The 15,298-nt window shown below is 46.2% G+C and overlaps 1 protein-coding gene across 1 annotated transcript in view; it reads left to right on the top strand.

Moving 5' to 3' along the window:
* Positions 1 to 13,775: 13,775 nt before the first annotated feature.
* The window catches only part of nsmfb (NMDA receptor synaptonuclear signaling and neuronal migration factor b), a 43,947-nt gene continuing 42,424 nt past the window's right edge, over positions 13,776 to 15,298 (top strand). The window contains exon 1 of the mRNA XM_078087083.1: positions 13,776 to 14,220. Coding sequence (XP_077943209.1) covers positions 13,886 to 14,220 — 335 coding nt within the window. The 5' untranslated portion in view covers positions 13,776 to 13,885. The remainder of the gene's footprint in view (positions 14,221 to 15,298) is intronic.

Genomic DNA, 15,298 nt, shown 5'->3' with positions numbered 1-15,298 from the left:
AGACATGACTCAAAGCCGGGGGACGTCATTCACTGCGGCAACGGACAAATGAGGAAAGTCAAACGCGGCTTCACGCGTTCACGTTGTTCCTTTTAACCACAAATGAAGACCGACACGTCATTAGCCACGTCCGCTCAGAGAGAGCCTTGATTTTATTTGTAGGAGTGCCGTTGCTCGTCTCCATCTGAGCGCTGGTCGTCCTCCTGCGGCTGCTCTTCTCTCTCGGGGGCTTTTGCTCTTATATATTGTTGAGGTGAAGCACAGCGGGTCACACAGGTAAGCAGGTCGCTGCGAATCCCTCGGGCTTCGGCACGTGGCTCGCCGCCCCGCCAGTCGGCCCTTTGAGACGTCAGGCGCGTACAGGCGAGAGACGGCAAACCGGATAAATGTGCCAAGTGACCCGTTTTTTTTTTCTTCCTCCAACTCCATCACGTCCTGCTTTAATTCAATCATCACTAGAAAAAAAACGGTATACTCACGCTGCCCCTTCTTTTATCCGTCACTTAGTTGATGACTTTTTAGCATCAGTCATTTTCCGTCATTGTGTTAGTTGCATTGCTCAAGTCTTTTATTTCTTGGCTGCCTCACGTTCATTTGCCGTTTGTTTTTCCGGCTGCTTTCACAGCAGAAGTTACCTTCCATAGCGCGTGCGATCATTCCTGTCCTACTGCTAAAACAAGATGCTTTCAGCTTTGCGTTTAGCATGCCGACATCAGAGCGATCCAACCTTTAACGTTGTATAAGGCCAGTTTAATTATCGACTCGAGATATGAAGTTGTATTCATTGATACAAATTTATATTAGTTTACAAATCCTCTGAAGGTAAAAGCTGACATGGAGCAGCAACATAGTCAAGAGGAATTGAATCCTTTGGGGCCCTTGAGTTCAGCCACGGAGCTACAACATATAAAAGAGAAGGAAATAATAAACCGCAGGCAGCGGTGGAATACGAACGTCTATTATTGGTTCACGTTACGGCTTCACGGCGCTGATGGGAATGTGAGGTAATTTGGAAGTATTTACATAGTAATAGGACAACTCTCCCTCTAGACCCCTGGAGCAGTTTATCATTTGATTGACAGGTGGATGGAGGTTGATGGGGCGAACCTAATGTTGCTTTAAATTTAATGAGCGGTTTAAACCCGATTTTTTTATTCTGCTTCACTTGCAGCCTTTTTGTTTGGCTTCTTCAGAAAGCATCACAGCTATCAAGAATCTGAATATGTAGGTACTTCATTGCTATGTTTCCCTTTTCTGTTACACAATTCTAACTTCTGTTTAAATGCTGTCGGAGTGAATTAAAATAAATAAAACGCTTCATTTCATTTCTCAAAAAGAGAAATCCCAGGTAAACCTTCCCTTGTTCTTCTTCTGTTAAAACGTCAGACACAGAATCTGCACAGAGTCTATTTTGGTTCAGTGATGCTGAGGAGTCGGGAGGAGGGGGGTCGATATGCGTCAGCGTCTCGTCAGACGTCTAAAAACAGCAACCCGCGCTTATCACCAGAGAACGCGCACGTGCAGCGTTGAGGCTCCTCAGCGGGGCCCCGGGGGGGCAGATTGACCTCGGGCGGCGGGATTCAAGGTGCTCACAAGCATCAACTGTGCTGCTCAACGCAGATGAGTATTGATTGTGCAGTGCGGCAGTTTTCTTAACGTTGAACTTTAAAAGCTTCTGGTTCAGTAACCTTGAGACTGTCTGAACACCTGTGATGAGCTCACACTTTTGGTTATTAATAAAGTGACAGATTTGTGGGTTTGTGCTTTTCCGGCGTGGGAGGCGAGAGTTTTTATTTAAGGGGTATTTTTGCTGCCAGGTGACTGATAATCAAATTTCACACCCCCAAGGTCCAGAGGAAGAACATTAGCTGAGTTTTTGACTATTTTCGAAACACATACCTGGAGTTTTCGACTCTGACCAATACTGATTTCCTTAAATAGAGCTTGAACATCTTGGATCTTCTGGCACAACGCAACAAAATGAGTGACTTCAGTCAAAGGAAATAAATGGGGCCCCACACAGGCGTGATTGACAGTCACGCCACACTTCAGGCCTCTCTTACACCATTTGTAGCAATACGTACGTAAAGTCATGTGAATAGTATATACAGTATATCTCACATAACCAAAATGTATTTAATCCTCATTTTTAAATGAAAAAAAAAGTTCTGTCCAACCAGAAGACAACAGACTGGTCAAGTCTGCACTTGTCCGTAAGAGAGCCTCCGATGACACTTCAAAGCCTTTTGACTCCAAATAAAACCTATCATCAACTTGACAGCGATGGACTGCGTTTATGTTCGATGGGAGGAGCCGTTTCTCCAAGGACTCGCGATCATGTGACAAACATACAGACATCACATAATGCTGCTGGAGGTTTGTCTGCCTCTCTCATGGTGGAGAAGCAGAGGTTTGGGGCCCTCACACAGTGATCCGTTTCTGCCCTTTGCAGAGAAATGGAAATTGGAACTTGTTATTTGCTGTACGGCCACTATGTCACTCTGCCCCAGTGGTTTTTAACAGGAGAACATTGCTTTGTTGACGGAGACGTAGAGACTCCATGCAGAGTTTAGGGGTGACCCTGATGGTAAAACATTACTCTGTTCTCTATGTTGTTGCTTATTTTATTGGTAATGATTAGTACGGAAGTGTCTTTCCGATTACGGAAGATGGGATTGCATTTATAAAAGAATGGTAACCGCCCATCACAGGTGGGTTACAGTCGAGTTGTGTATTTAAACAGGCCCTATATCCAAATAAAAACACACCAAATAAAGTACCTTCTTAAATCTAAATAAAGTATCACATATTCCAGTAGTCGACTGTAAATTCAACTTGGAATAAAACACCCCAACAATACCTTTAAAAAAATAATGGTTAGTAACTATTTTAAAGGATAAATACGAGCAAGGTGGTTAATGTGCTGGTTGCAGTGGTTAATGTTAATGATTCGCACACAGTGTATCCTACCGACCACGGTGCCGTCGCCTGGTCAATATCTCACCTCTTCAGTCTCATCTGTGCCAAATGATGGACTAAGACTAAGATATGAAGAGGGTAAAAAAGAATACCAATAGAATACATAACAAGCCTATTACAATCAGCACTGTGAGCATATTAGCATTTAGCTTATAGCGCTGCTCTTCAAGTTGCTTACTGTCATACTATCTGTTATTACAGGGAAGCAGTCGTAGAAATCTCAGATCTCCTCCAAAAATAATCAATAAATACATATTAAGGAAAATCATGTTAATCTGAGGCATGAAATACTGTGGAGCAGTGGTTTAATATATGAAACATATACACAACATAAGATGAAATGATACAAATGTGCACATTGCATTGATTGAATGTTCATAGTGTTGTGATGAAGTAGGCGTCTGTGATGGTTTCAGGGTGCTGAGTCCTCTTGGCCCGGTTTGGATGAGAAGTATTAATGGAGCTTTATTCTGGTCACAGACAACAAACGTCAGTAGTGAACAACTTCCACTTGTTTGGAGGTTGTTTAAAGTCACTGGGAAATGGCACCTGCTCCGACACACACCATTAAAGCATAATCTGCACATTAGTATTACACGATCCAAGGTCGGAATATTCCTTTTAAATCCATTAAGGGCAAACGGGTGTCAGGCGCCTCGCCACTAAAAATATCGTCATCGAAAGGCTGAGCGCCAAGCAGCCGTAAACAAGCACTCTGGTGTAACTCTAATTAAGGAATTATCCAGTGATACACAGACAGAATCTGCACTTATTCACTTAACACTACAACCAGCAGTACATCTGATCAAATCAGGGCGTTTGGAGGCCGAACCATCGCCCGGTTGGTTTGAAAGCGGCTGCCATCTCTGGTTCTGTCAAATGGAGCCAGTAGAGGAAATGAATTAAAACATTCTCTCTACTGCTTACGCCCGACTGTATGGATCTCCATGAGAAAATGACTCCACTTCTCCATTGATTTATTACAGCAGTCACGACTGTTAACATTGTAAACGTGACTTTTTAGTCTCAATCACTCCACATGATGTTCGTTTGGTTAAACGGTCCCACTTATAGTCAAATAGACCATAAAGTAGAACCTACTTTGACGCGGGCTCACTGGGATTGTGTGAAGAAAAGGAATCGTAAAAGCCTCACAGAGAGCCAATAAACTGTTTTTCCTTTCAGTCATTGCACGTGTTGTGCAATAGTTGAGAGCACAGGAAGCCGACTGCTAGAACTCCATATAAGGTGATCGCGGTGGTCAGGTAGGAAATCAGGTAGGGGGTGCGGTTTGAGGAGGTGTGAACGTTCCAGTTGTGGTCTCAGCCAATCGCTGAGCTGAATGTGTTGATGCAAATGACGTAGGACGAGTGAAACCGAGGAGGACTTTGCTGTGTATCGTTTTGGTCGGCTGCACCCTCATCAGGACGCATTCGTCTACAGCGTGCGTCACTTGGCTCGGCCGTTAGATCCCGTCGGCTCCTCCAAATGCAGCCGGCATGGCAGCGTTTTGGAGGAAATGGCTGGATTCAAATTGTCCAAAAATGACCTACTAACATCTATTCCTAACCACTATTCCTTGACCTCTGTGGAAAATGTCACAGGGTCAGGAAGGAAAGGAAAGGAAATATGGTTAGGAGACTTCATGAGGAGTTAGGAAAAGACAACCGCGGCGTTTCACTAAGCTACGTATTTCTGACGCGTGTTAGTGACGTCACTCTGCAGCGACGAAACTACCACATCTCCCTGGATGGACCACTAGCCCACATGTGATCGAGCCTTTGTGGCACAGCACATCCCATCATATATTGCGGGGCGACGAAGATTGAATTTACACTTAGAAGCATAAACATTTGAAAAATGTTGGGCTCTGTAAACCAACACAATGGATTTGAAATGAATCAATCCAGATGTGCTTTCAGTGCAGACTTTCAGCTTTAGGTTGAGAGTATGTACATCCGCATCAGGTGAACGTGTAGGAATAACAACCCCCCTTATTAAGGGACCAAAAGCAATTGGACAATTGGCTGCTCAGCTGTTCCATGGCCGGGAATCTGTTATTCCGTCGTTATTTAATTTACAAGGAGCAGATTAAAGGAGTATAGTGTTTATTTCAAGCGTGGCATTTGTGTTTGTACAATGGATACGAACCCATCAGATGGCAAATACATAAAGGCAATTAAGAGTCGCCAATTAACCTAAACCGATCGACCTATTGGCCGCTTGTTATTGATGAGCATTACATTCATATACAAATCTCATGTTTCTCGCCGAGAGGGGATATGGGAGCGTTTGCTGGCGGCTAAACAGTGTGCCTGGATATTTAGGTCAACATGATCTAGTTGGTGTCTCTTGAGAGACGAGCAGGATGAGACCCGACAGTCGCTAATGGGAGGCCTGCCTAATTCTCTCGGCAGACATCAGTCAAACGGGGAGATCGACGGCAGCGATGCTGCAGGAAATAGCTGCAACAAGTCGATAAGTTCACTGCTGAGTTATTGGACTAAAATTAGAGAAACAGCATTTTTCAAGACTTAGAAGAAGAACGGGAAATTTTCTACACGTTTGTCAAACAGATGGATCTCTGACCTAATTTAAATCACATCAGAAAGTTTGGTATATTGATTCAATCAGACGGGTTGTCATTTGTACGGCAGCTCTTTGCACCCAAAAGTCAGAAAACAGACCAGGTCTATTACCACATTGAGACCCAAAATGGTCACTATTGTGTTGGATCTGGATGTGATCTGATGTCTGGATGAGCTCAGTTTGGAGCCACGTTCCTCCCACACGACACGGGCAGCAGGCACGGCCTCGCCGGGACAAGGTGCACCTTGTTGGGCTGTTGCAGACTGTGAAAGTACAGATAGTAACGTAAAACAGGACTGGACTGGGAGGAAAAGAAAGAACTAATGTGCATGAGAGAGAGAAGGAGAGAGAGGGAGAGAGAGAGGGAGAGAGAGAGAGAGAGAGAGAGAGAGAGAGAGAGATTGGTGCTTTGACCTATTTCCCAACCATCCAAACTATGCTGAAGACCACCAGCACACACTCGTAGCACCCTGCTTCTCTCTCTCCATCATTGTGTCCTCCCCCCCCACCCCCCCCTCCTATCCTCCCTGGGCCCCCGCTCCCCCATCTCGCCGCCCCGCCCTCCAATCAGATGGCTTGCCGTGCCCATTAAATGGCAGCAAACTGCGGTGTGTGGCGGCAGTCCGAGGGGCCCCATCCATCACCCGGTGGTGTTGGCTCAGTGGTGGATGAGACGAGGGGGGGGGCAAGAAGGGGACGGGCAGGGAAGTTGTATTTAAACGGCTGCACGTGACGTTTACTCCCGAGCAGCAAGTTATGGAGATTGGATTGGACGGCGGCGTCCTTGGGGAAGGTCAGAGTAGTGTGGAGCCCGGATGCAAAAGCAGCTCAATGTGCAGATGGACGCGTGGATTCTCCTGCATGTGCAGACACTTTGTCCTGGTTTCTCCAAATAAATGGTGGGGCCTGAGATAATCCTGTGAACTAGTGACTGCTAATTTGTGAACGGAGGGTCTCCACCTTTAGTCGAACCACCGGATGGAATAAAGCAGCACTAGATGCTCCTTCAATGATTATAAAAGCTTGTCTGACCTTGAAGAATGAACAATACCTAAAACCCTGTGAAGGATAATCGGCTCCACATAACGGATTGTCGGGTGATCGTTTACACCCTACAATCCGTTCACCAGGCAGTCACAAGTCTGATAGGTATTGAGCCTCTCTCTCCTTGGACACTCAGTGTCAAACCCCGTAGAATGACCCTCTCCGAGGTCGGGCCAAATGCTCCCGAATCCCTCCGAGCGGGTCGCCGGCGATGTCTCGGCGGCCTTGGCCGACCGGCGACGACCTCCTTTCGAGCGCGTGTTGTGAGACTGGCGGCCTGTGCTGTAGAGCCGACAGGACGACAGGAAGCTCAACCTTGAGTGTTTTAGTTTCTGCCCTGTTTGTTTGTTGTATTTTACTGTCAGCTGTAAAGGAGTCAGTGTAAGTTACTACCGATGAAAACCCAATATCTCCTGATTTAGCTGCTTAATAATAAAAGCTTTTACTGTAAATAACAATCTGCCAGAGGACTTTAATTGGGAACAATTCATCACCAAATTACTGGAACTTTGTGAGCGGCTATTCCTCAGTGAAATAAGTCCCCTACTGGGATGGAGAGGATGAACAGAAGACATTCAGGGCATAACTGATGTGCAAACAAAGACAAAACCTTGTTTTGTGTTCAGGTTTTTGCGTCGGTGGCTACAGGTGTTAATGGATGCAGATGATTGATGGTCAAGGGTGATACGTCATTGTATTTAGCACACAACATACAACAGAATAAATAATAAAACTCAGCTATAGGGACATTAGATCACTGTACATAATTAAAATACATATGAATAGCTGTTATGTTCTTTCATCTATTATTTCAAGATATTTCATATTGTATAAAAGTCATAATTTGGGTGCAGTTAGAACACTGCTCATAAAACCGCATGACACACATCGTCCCGCCTCTGGCTGCAGTGTTTTCACATGTTCACTTGTGTCCTAGACCTGACACTTTTCATACCGCCGCCTTTCATTCTGGGCAAAAGCTTTTTATTTTTTGGCAGCAACTGGGCCTGAGTCGTAGACAACAGACATCAGTGTGACATTTCTAAAGCGGCCCCTTCGCTGGCGGGCTTGCAGCGGCCCTTCATCTCCATACAACAAGCGTTGGACACGACCAAACTGGGAATGACGTGTCTGATGAATGCACGTTCGCAGCGCGACAGGTCCGCTCTATTGGAATGCGTCTAAATTATTAAGATGCAGGGCTGTGTAACGTTGGAGACGCTCAGTATCAAACGAGTAACGTTTAAAGCAGCAAGCGAACCAGATAAAAGTAAAATCAGGGAAAGACATGGTCTTTACTCTGTACTTCACTTAACCGCTGTGTTCGTCGCGAGTGGAAACGTACCTGAGTGACGTTTTGTCGTCCTCTTGCCCCAGAATTCTGCTGCTCTTTTCTTCAGCTGAGCCCTTTTGGCTCCCACTGTGCACCTGTGGCACGCTTCTGTGTGTTGAGAGTCATTTTCTGAAAGAATGATTCAAAAAACTAATAGCAGTGTACCTTAAGAGAAAGCAGCAAAGAACATATTTTGATGTTGCCTATTCGGATCAGAAACAGACAGATGTAATAAAGGATCCCTGTCGAAGCTTATATCTCATTGCCACGCGTGGGTTACAGCAGCTCAGCGCTTATCTCACTCATCATCAAGAGGGTAGATTTGTCTAATGCATTGTAACCCATTTACTGTTTTTTGACCAACGGCATCCGGCTGATTCCACCAGAAGACGTGGACGTGAGGGGACAAATGCAAACGGCATTTTATAAAAGTATAAATCAAATAATTATGCTGCATGTTTACAGGCCTCTCTGTCCAAACGTCAATGGCATCAAGTGACGGACCTGAAAGCTTTAATTCTACTTGTATAACCTCCATCTTCCTGGCAAAAGGTGCGTAGCCAAGATGTGTTCGTCTCTACGGAGTTTCTCCTGCACGATGCTCACACCTCTTAGCAACACAAGGGCTTATGTAGGGATGCAAGTCCTCGCGTGTGAACGCGTTCCCCTGGGTGGTAGACAACTATCACCGTGGACAGGTGTTGGAGACACACACAGTAAATAGAAGAAATGTAAAAACACGAGCCGAATGCAGCTCAAATATTTGTGTAGTCGTGTTTGTTGACGTGCTCCACTCACTGTTGGTGCATGCCGGAGGGGGAACAGGAGCGAGGGGATGGTATAGAGGAGGACGATGAGGGGGGGGGGGGCTGGATTGAGGGTCATCTATACCTATCTATCTACACCTGGCGAGGAGTTGAAGTGAAGGCCTGGTTCTGTTTGCTGCTGTGGGGTAATTGACAATGAAAACAAGGGTATTTGAGTCATATACCTTCTTGCCATAGAACACCATCTCTTCACAGTCCAGCAACAGATGGGTGTTCCCCCGTGACTGTGTGGTTTCGGGGGACGGAACTATAACTTGTTTGCTTTCTGACAGCGTGCGGCGTTGGTGAATTAGATGAAGAGAGCTCAACTCTTCGCCCGTGCACTTAAGGGATTTATTACTCCAATAAAACATGGCAGTTACATCTGTATGCAGCAGCCTGTGAAGGTGGTCCTTACTCTTGACGGAAATAAAAGAGAAGGTTTTCAGTGTACGTGTGCAGCTTTAATCAAACTTGATCACGGTTTTGCCATTTTATTTTTTTCGACGGCCAAAATGAGGCTTCAAAAGCGCAGCTTACAAACAATGACCTCGCCCACTTGTTATGTGAGATTTCTGAATCAGGAAACTTTGTAGTGGAGCACAAACAAGTTCCAAGGATAACAGGAGACCAGTGTTTGAGTTCTGCGTGGAATCAAAACTCAATGTTGAGTTCAATTTGATTTCAACCCAAACCTGTCAAGGATGCGTGGAGGAGGCAGGACTCAAATGCAGACTTCTTGGAAAACAAAAGACTTTAATAGTCAAAAGGCCAAAAACACACAGGAACCAGGGGGAAAACCAGCAGGCAGGAAACTACGGCCATCCACGACAAAAGACAATGACGCGACAAGTGACACAAGAGACACACGGCTTAAATACACAAGGGAGGTGCAGGTGATTGGACACAGGTGGAAACTATTAGACGATCACGTGACGGGACAAGGCAGGAAGTGAAGTTACCCGGGGACACGAGTGGCAGACAACTACAAAATACAACAGGAAGTGAACCACACCGTGACAAAACCGTGATCTTTCTTCTTTGGCAAGGATGTAGTTTGGTTTCCTAAACGCCGTCTAGGTCGTTCCAAGTATTTCTGTGTGATCACTGCGGTCAAACTTCAATGGACCAGAAAAAGATCATATTGCACAAACAAACAGCCTGGTTTTTCGTTTAGTCTGGAATACATGTTGGAGATGCGTGCTGAGTTCATGTGAACCCTAATGGGAATATTTGAAGACAAGAAGGCAGCTTTGGTGTTCGGTCAAAGTACGACAGTCTGAGAGCTGGTGCTCACGTACAGTGTGCGATGAGCTCTTCCTCACCGTGCATCCTCACGCCCTGTAGGTGAGAGCCCCCCCACCTCTTCCTGGTGGTCCGGTGTCAGATCAAAGAAGGACCCAAATGCAGGACTTGATGCTGGCGGGTTGAATTGAAAGGAAAATGAGCTTTGATAACAAAAGCTGGGGGAAAAAAAGGGGGGGGAGGAAACGGAAAAAATAAGGTCAAATGCACAAGAGGCTGATCCACTAAAGACACGCAGGTGTGGTGGAAAGCCGGTGGGAAAAGGACCACGACAGGAAGTAACGCCAAACTGGACACAGGAGGTAAGAACTTCAAACTACAAGAGGAAATAGACAAAACAACAAAAAGACCATGGTACTGGTTTCCGGGTTTTACCCCGTAGGTTAGAACTGTATTCCCTTTAGAGTTCAATGCTTCAGAAGCCCCTTGTTTGGTACGGACCTGATCAACCTACCGGCAAGGGAACGTCCAACGCCGCGGCTCCGCTGTTGCCAACGCTGAGTCACGCGCAGTCACGTCTTTTTGTTCACATTAAAGGTTCAGTCTGGATCTTTGGTGATCGTAACAGGCCAAGTGTCCGTCTGACAACACGTCCACACAATGAGCTTTGCATGTATTGCATTTTTTATTGAATATTGGTTGTGGGATTGATTTTCTGCTTGATTCTCGGGTCAGTACCCACCTTGATGGGACTGGAAAAGAAAGACACACGATCCTCTCTTTGTTTACTTTGCTCTGCATTTGTTAATCTACATTCTAATGGCAGTCTGTTATTGCTTTATTCAAATCAGCACTTAATCTAAAGGTGCTGATGGTGTTATGACAGGGTGGATTAAATAGTATGAGGTAGGTGTAGTTACCGGCACACTAAACAAGACGTGTCTGGTGTCTGTCTGAGGAAGTGTCTGTGTTGCCATTTCACGGAAATCTCAGTCAACACAACTCATGTTGGTTCACAGATGGTGATGGATTTCTTTCCTCTCGGCGCCGCTTCAAGAGGCACAGAACGTGCAGAGAGGCAAATGGAGACCGGAGCGTTCTGTTTAATAATCTGTATGTAGTGAAATCTAATTCGAAATGACTGTGGACTTTCGTAACAAGGCACATTAGTACAAATATAGCAGTTGCTTATTCAAACACATATGAAGACATAGACCCAGTGCTGCTGCCTCTCTCTGTCTCCTGTCAGTCACCACTCTGGAGTCTTACTCAATGTTCCTGTGCACAGCGCCGCCCGATTGCAGCTCGTAGCTCATCAACAAGGTGTAAGAATGCCAGAGTTCCCTTTGTTTAACGCCATTTAAACCACATTTTACTAAACTGATTTGGAGTTGGGGTTAATAACACTTTTCATTGCACTGCAGTTGAAAATGGTTCGCAGATCTGAATCAGCATCTCCCTAGAAAAACAAAACAAAACAAACAACATCCATAGCTGAGGGGGTCTCGTCCACAAAAATGTTTTCTCCCAGCTGAGAACAGCGGGCTGTCTCTGAAATCGCCCAGCTGGGAACGCTTTGCAGGCGCAGCTGAGCTTCGCTTGTGTCTGGTTGCTATGAGACGGGATCCTGGCAAAGGGTTAATGTGTTGGCACAAGGTAGAGTACTACTACAACACGAGAGGCTGGACCTGTCGCTCTGTGTGGCTGATTACAACCAGCACAGTCCTATTTTTCAGATGAAGATGAACTACACACAGAGAGAGAAACATCAAGTAGCTATTCAGATCTATAAAAACAATAGCGCAACACACACAATGAGACCAGGTACCAACATACTCATAATAAAACACATTTGATCATGTCGTTGTGGAAGCGAGGCTATTTGTCCTCTTGCACTGGGATTGGACAATCTTGATATTGATTTAGTTTTTTCTCCAATTTCATTTTGAGACCCGCTGCCTCCTGTGTTCGTTTGGCTTCCCGTCCTCGTGGTTTCTGCTCACTTTTTGTACGTGTCGTATTGGTCCCGTCAGTCTCGCCAATGGTCCCTTGTGTTTGTTTTCCACCAATCAGCTTTCAGGCTGCCCTCGTGCCTGTCCACCTGTGTCTTGTTGTCTGATTAGTGTCCTATGTAATTATAGGACGCACCCCCCCTCCCTAAACCCTAACCCTCAGGGACTTAACTAACGTCACCTGATAAGTGGTCGAGTGTGAGAGTCTGTGAGGGCTTTAAATGGTGTAAACACAAATGGAACAGCACTTTGGTGCAACAAATCACGGTGCCGTGATGTGACATGATGTACAATTGTGGGTATTTATTTTGTCCTCTTTACATTATTGACAATGACCTCTCATCTTATGAGGAAAGAGCCTGGAAGACGTTCTAAGCAGCGATTAAAAACTAAAATGTCCTCAATTGTAAATCCTATATTTTGACATTGTCATGGGGAGGTGAGATGTAGCAGACAGGTGCCGTCCCATTCATATTCACACCATATTTCCCCTCACCGTGGGCCATTTCTGGGTTTTGCAGCATAGGAGCAGCAGGAGGCAACGTACTGTACAGTCCTGAAAAGTGAAGCCAAAAGTGCGTCAAACCTGCATCATCTCTACTGGCCGCCAGGGGGCGTCTCCTGTGTAGCTTTTGCATGTAGCCTACGAGAGAATGACTCCACTTCTCACTAGATTTCTTCTCTCATTGTAAACATGAGTTTATGGTCTCAATCTCTAGATTAAAGTCTTCTTCATTATAGAATGATGTTCATTTAGTAAATGATGGTCCATGTAGAATGAACCAGAACACAATGAAGTAAATGCTTTAGGTGCGTGGCCACCTTTTTGATTGACAGGTTGCTATCAAGGCTCATACAGCGTTTGTACTTGGGCCAAAATGCCAAACACAAGCTTCAAAAGGGCTAACCACGCGCACACGGGGGAGGAGAATGCGTCTATAGAGTAAGTACACCGCTGCAAATAATGAACACGCTGATCTGGTGGCGGCCGTTCTCGGTAAAAAGACGTGTTACCGTCTCAACAGAGACGTACAAAAGAAAACCAATGTCAACGCGTGCGCAAATCACAAATATGTGCAAGCAAAAGACAGTCACGAAACTTGAGCCCTGGCTCGACAGTCAGGGGGCGGAGCCAGTTACCGTTTCTCTACATCTAATTGGCTACAAACCTCATCTGTGGATTGGCTGGATTTCATCTCTGTTGAGTTGTACATGCGCAGAACTACAGAAGCCTTATTTCCGCACACACAGAAAAGAAGGCATTGAAAGTCTAAATTAGATAATTAGAAAAAGAATTATGAAATAAAACATTAAAACACAAAAGACACCTGACAACCAGCTACAACCCTAATTTCAGAAAAACAAACTTTTGCTCGCACGCATGGACCTGATTTGCGTTCTGGGATTTTGAGTTTGATTTGCCTTCATAGAAATGAAACGTGTACGTGACAATGTGCAGCAGGTTTTATGCTGCTTAGCTGACCGCTGCCATACATTAGAAAACATTAAAGAAAGCAAGGTATACAAATTGTACCGATTCTGTATGACATTACCCTACAAAAACACTGATGACATAAACATCATCAAGAGATTTGTGGTCCCAGAGGTTGCATCCAAATAACTATCTCCATCTACGGTTATTAAAGGGAACCAAATGTTTCACTCCCGATCTGACTGCTGTCTAATATGCACGCAGTAAGAATCCCACGGAGCTTTCACAGTGCGCTTCTATACGGACACCTTGAGGGTTAGACAGGGCCCACGTGGATGATACGGTTTTCCGCGAGAAAGCTGACGATAAACTGCGAGATTACTTGTGGGCTCGAGTGTCCACACCTCCTCGACCTCCACTGAGCCCCCCCCCCGCCTTCCCTTTTATGGTCTGCGTTTCCTTCCTGGGGGGCTCAGTCGGACGAGGAGCGCTGAGCCGAGCGGAGCGCAGAGCGCATCCATCACGCGCGGCTCTTCCTCTCCGCACAGACGATGCTGATCGCCTCGTCTCGCGGGACACGCAGGATTTGTACGCCCCGCCCCCCCGACCACCGCCGCGTGGCGTCTGCTCCTCTTTTCTTCCGCTTCCCCAGCCGGTCAGCGTGTGGAATGGTCGGCGTGTGTCTCTCCGCGGTCGTTTCCACTTCAGCATGGGTACTGCGGTGTCCAAAAGGAAGAACCTGAGGAGCGACGCGATATCTTCCGTGGCCGCAAAAGTCAGGTGAGTGTGCGGGTTTCGGGCTGGAGGGAGGGCAGAGTTAGTAGAGGAGCCCCGCTGCCTCCAAACTCCCGGAGTCCTCACTTTGAGAAGACTGAGAAGAGCCAGTGCTGTTGTCTCCACGAGAACTCTTCCATCTGGGACCTGAAGACCTGGTGCCAGAGGCGCACTCTGCTTCTCGCCCGGTGGATTGTCTGAAGTAAAAGGTCTTTACAACTCATTTATCCACCACGAAAGGACGAGGCATCGTCCTGAAGTCCTTAACATTTTGTTTCTTATTTGATATTTTATCAGGAAAATCTTTATCTGGAGATCAAACAAATCCAAGCGAGACTTTTTCGTACGTGCCGTTAATCTCTGGTCTTTTTATGTAGTTTTTCAAACTATGTTTGGATTGTCTGCAGATGAATTCATCATGAAAACAATCGTTAAAGTAGTTGTAAGTTTTTGATTGAAACATAATTAAGTCTACTTAATATATTTACTTGTTTGACAGAATACTTCTGAATCCAACAACAATAACATGGTGTAGTCAGGTTCAGGTTCAGATTTGATGCATTCGGCACCTCGGACGGACCGGGCTGACTGGTGGTGTGTGTCAGACCCCCCACGCCCCCCCAGTCCCAGGTTACGGATACTGGGAAGGAACGAGTTTAGCTCAGTTCCTGAAGCGGTTCACTGCGACGTACGTAATGATGACTTGAGGAACATCTCAGTCCATTTGGTGGCCTGCTGTGCGTGTTGTAGATCCCTTTCACCGCCCTCATCCATCCCCTCTGCAGACTGTCGTCCAGGACTCGCCGGGCTCTCTGCTAATTCTAATGGCGCCTGAGCTCTGACCGCGTGAGTCATGAGCGGCCTCCCGTTTTCCCGGGTGGGGGATCAGCGCTCCGTCCCTCCGGAGATGACTAATGCTCTCCCCTCCGCGTCGCCCACCCACGCTCGCCGACCTCAGAGGCCGTGACACAGGCGACGGTCACGCGCCCGCTGTCAGTCGTGTGCGCTCAGCCGGGAGATGCGTTGTGTAGCAAAACACCGAATGACCCATCTAGGCGACGATTCGTTTGGCCTCTCCCACTAA

The sequence above is a fragment of the Gasterosteus aculeatus genome, chromosome 13 (genome assembly GCF_964276395.1).
Source record: "Gasterosteus aculeatus chromosome 13, fGasAcu3.hap1.1, whole genome shotgun sequence".
Taxonomy (NCBI): Eukaryota; Metazoa; Chordata; class Actinopteri; order Perciformes; family Gasterosteidae; genus Gasterosteus; species Gasterosteus aculeatus.
The sequence above is the reverse complement of the archived record's forward strand: the minus strand, read 5'-3'. Positions and strand labels throughout refer to the sequence as shown.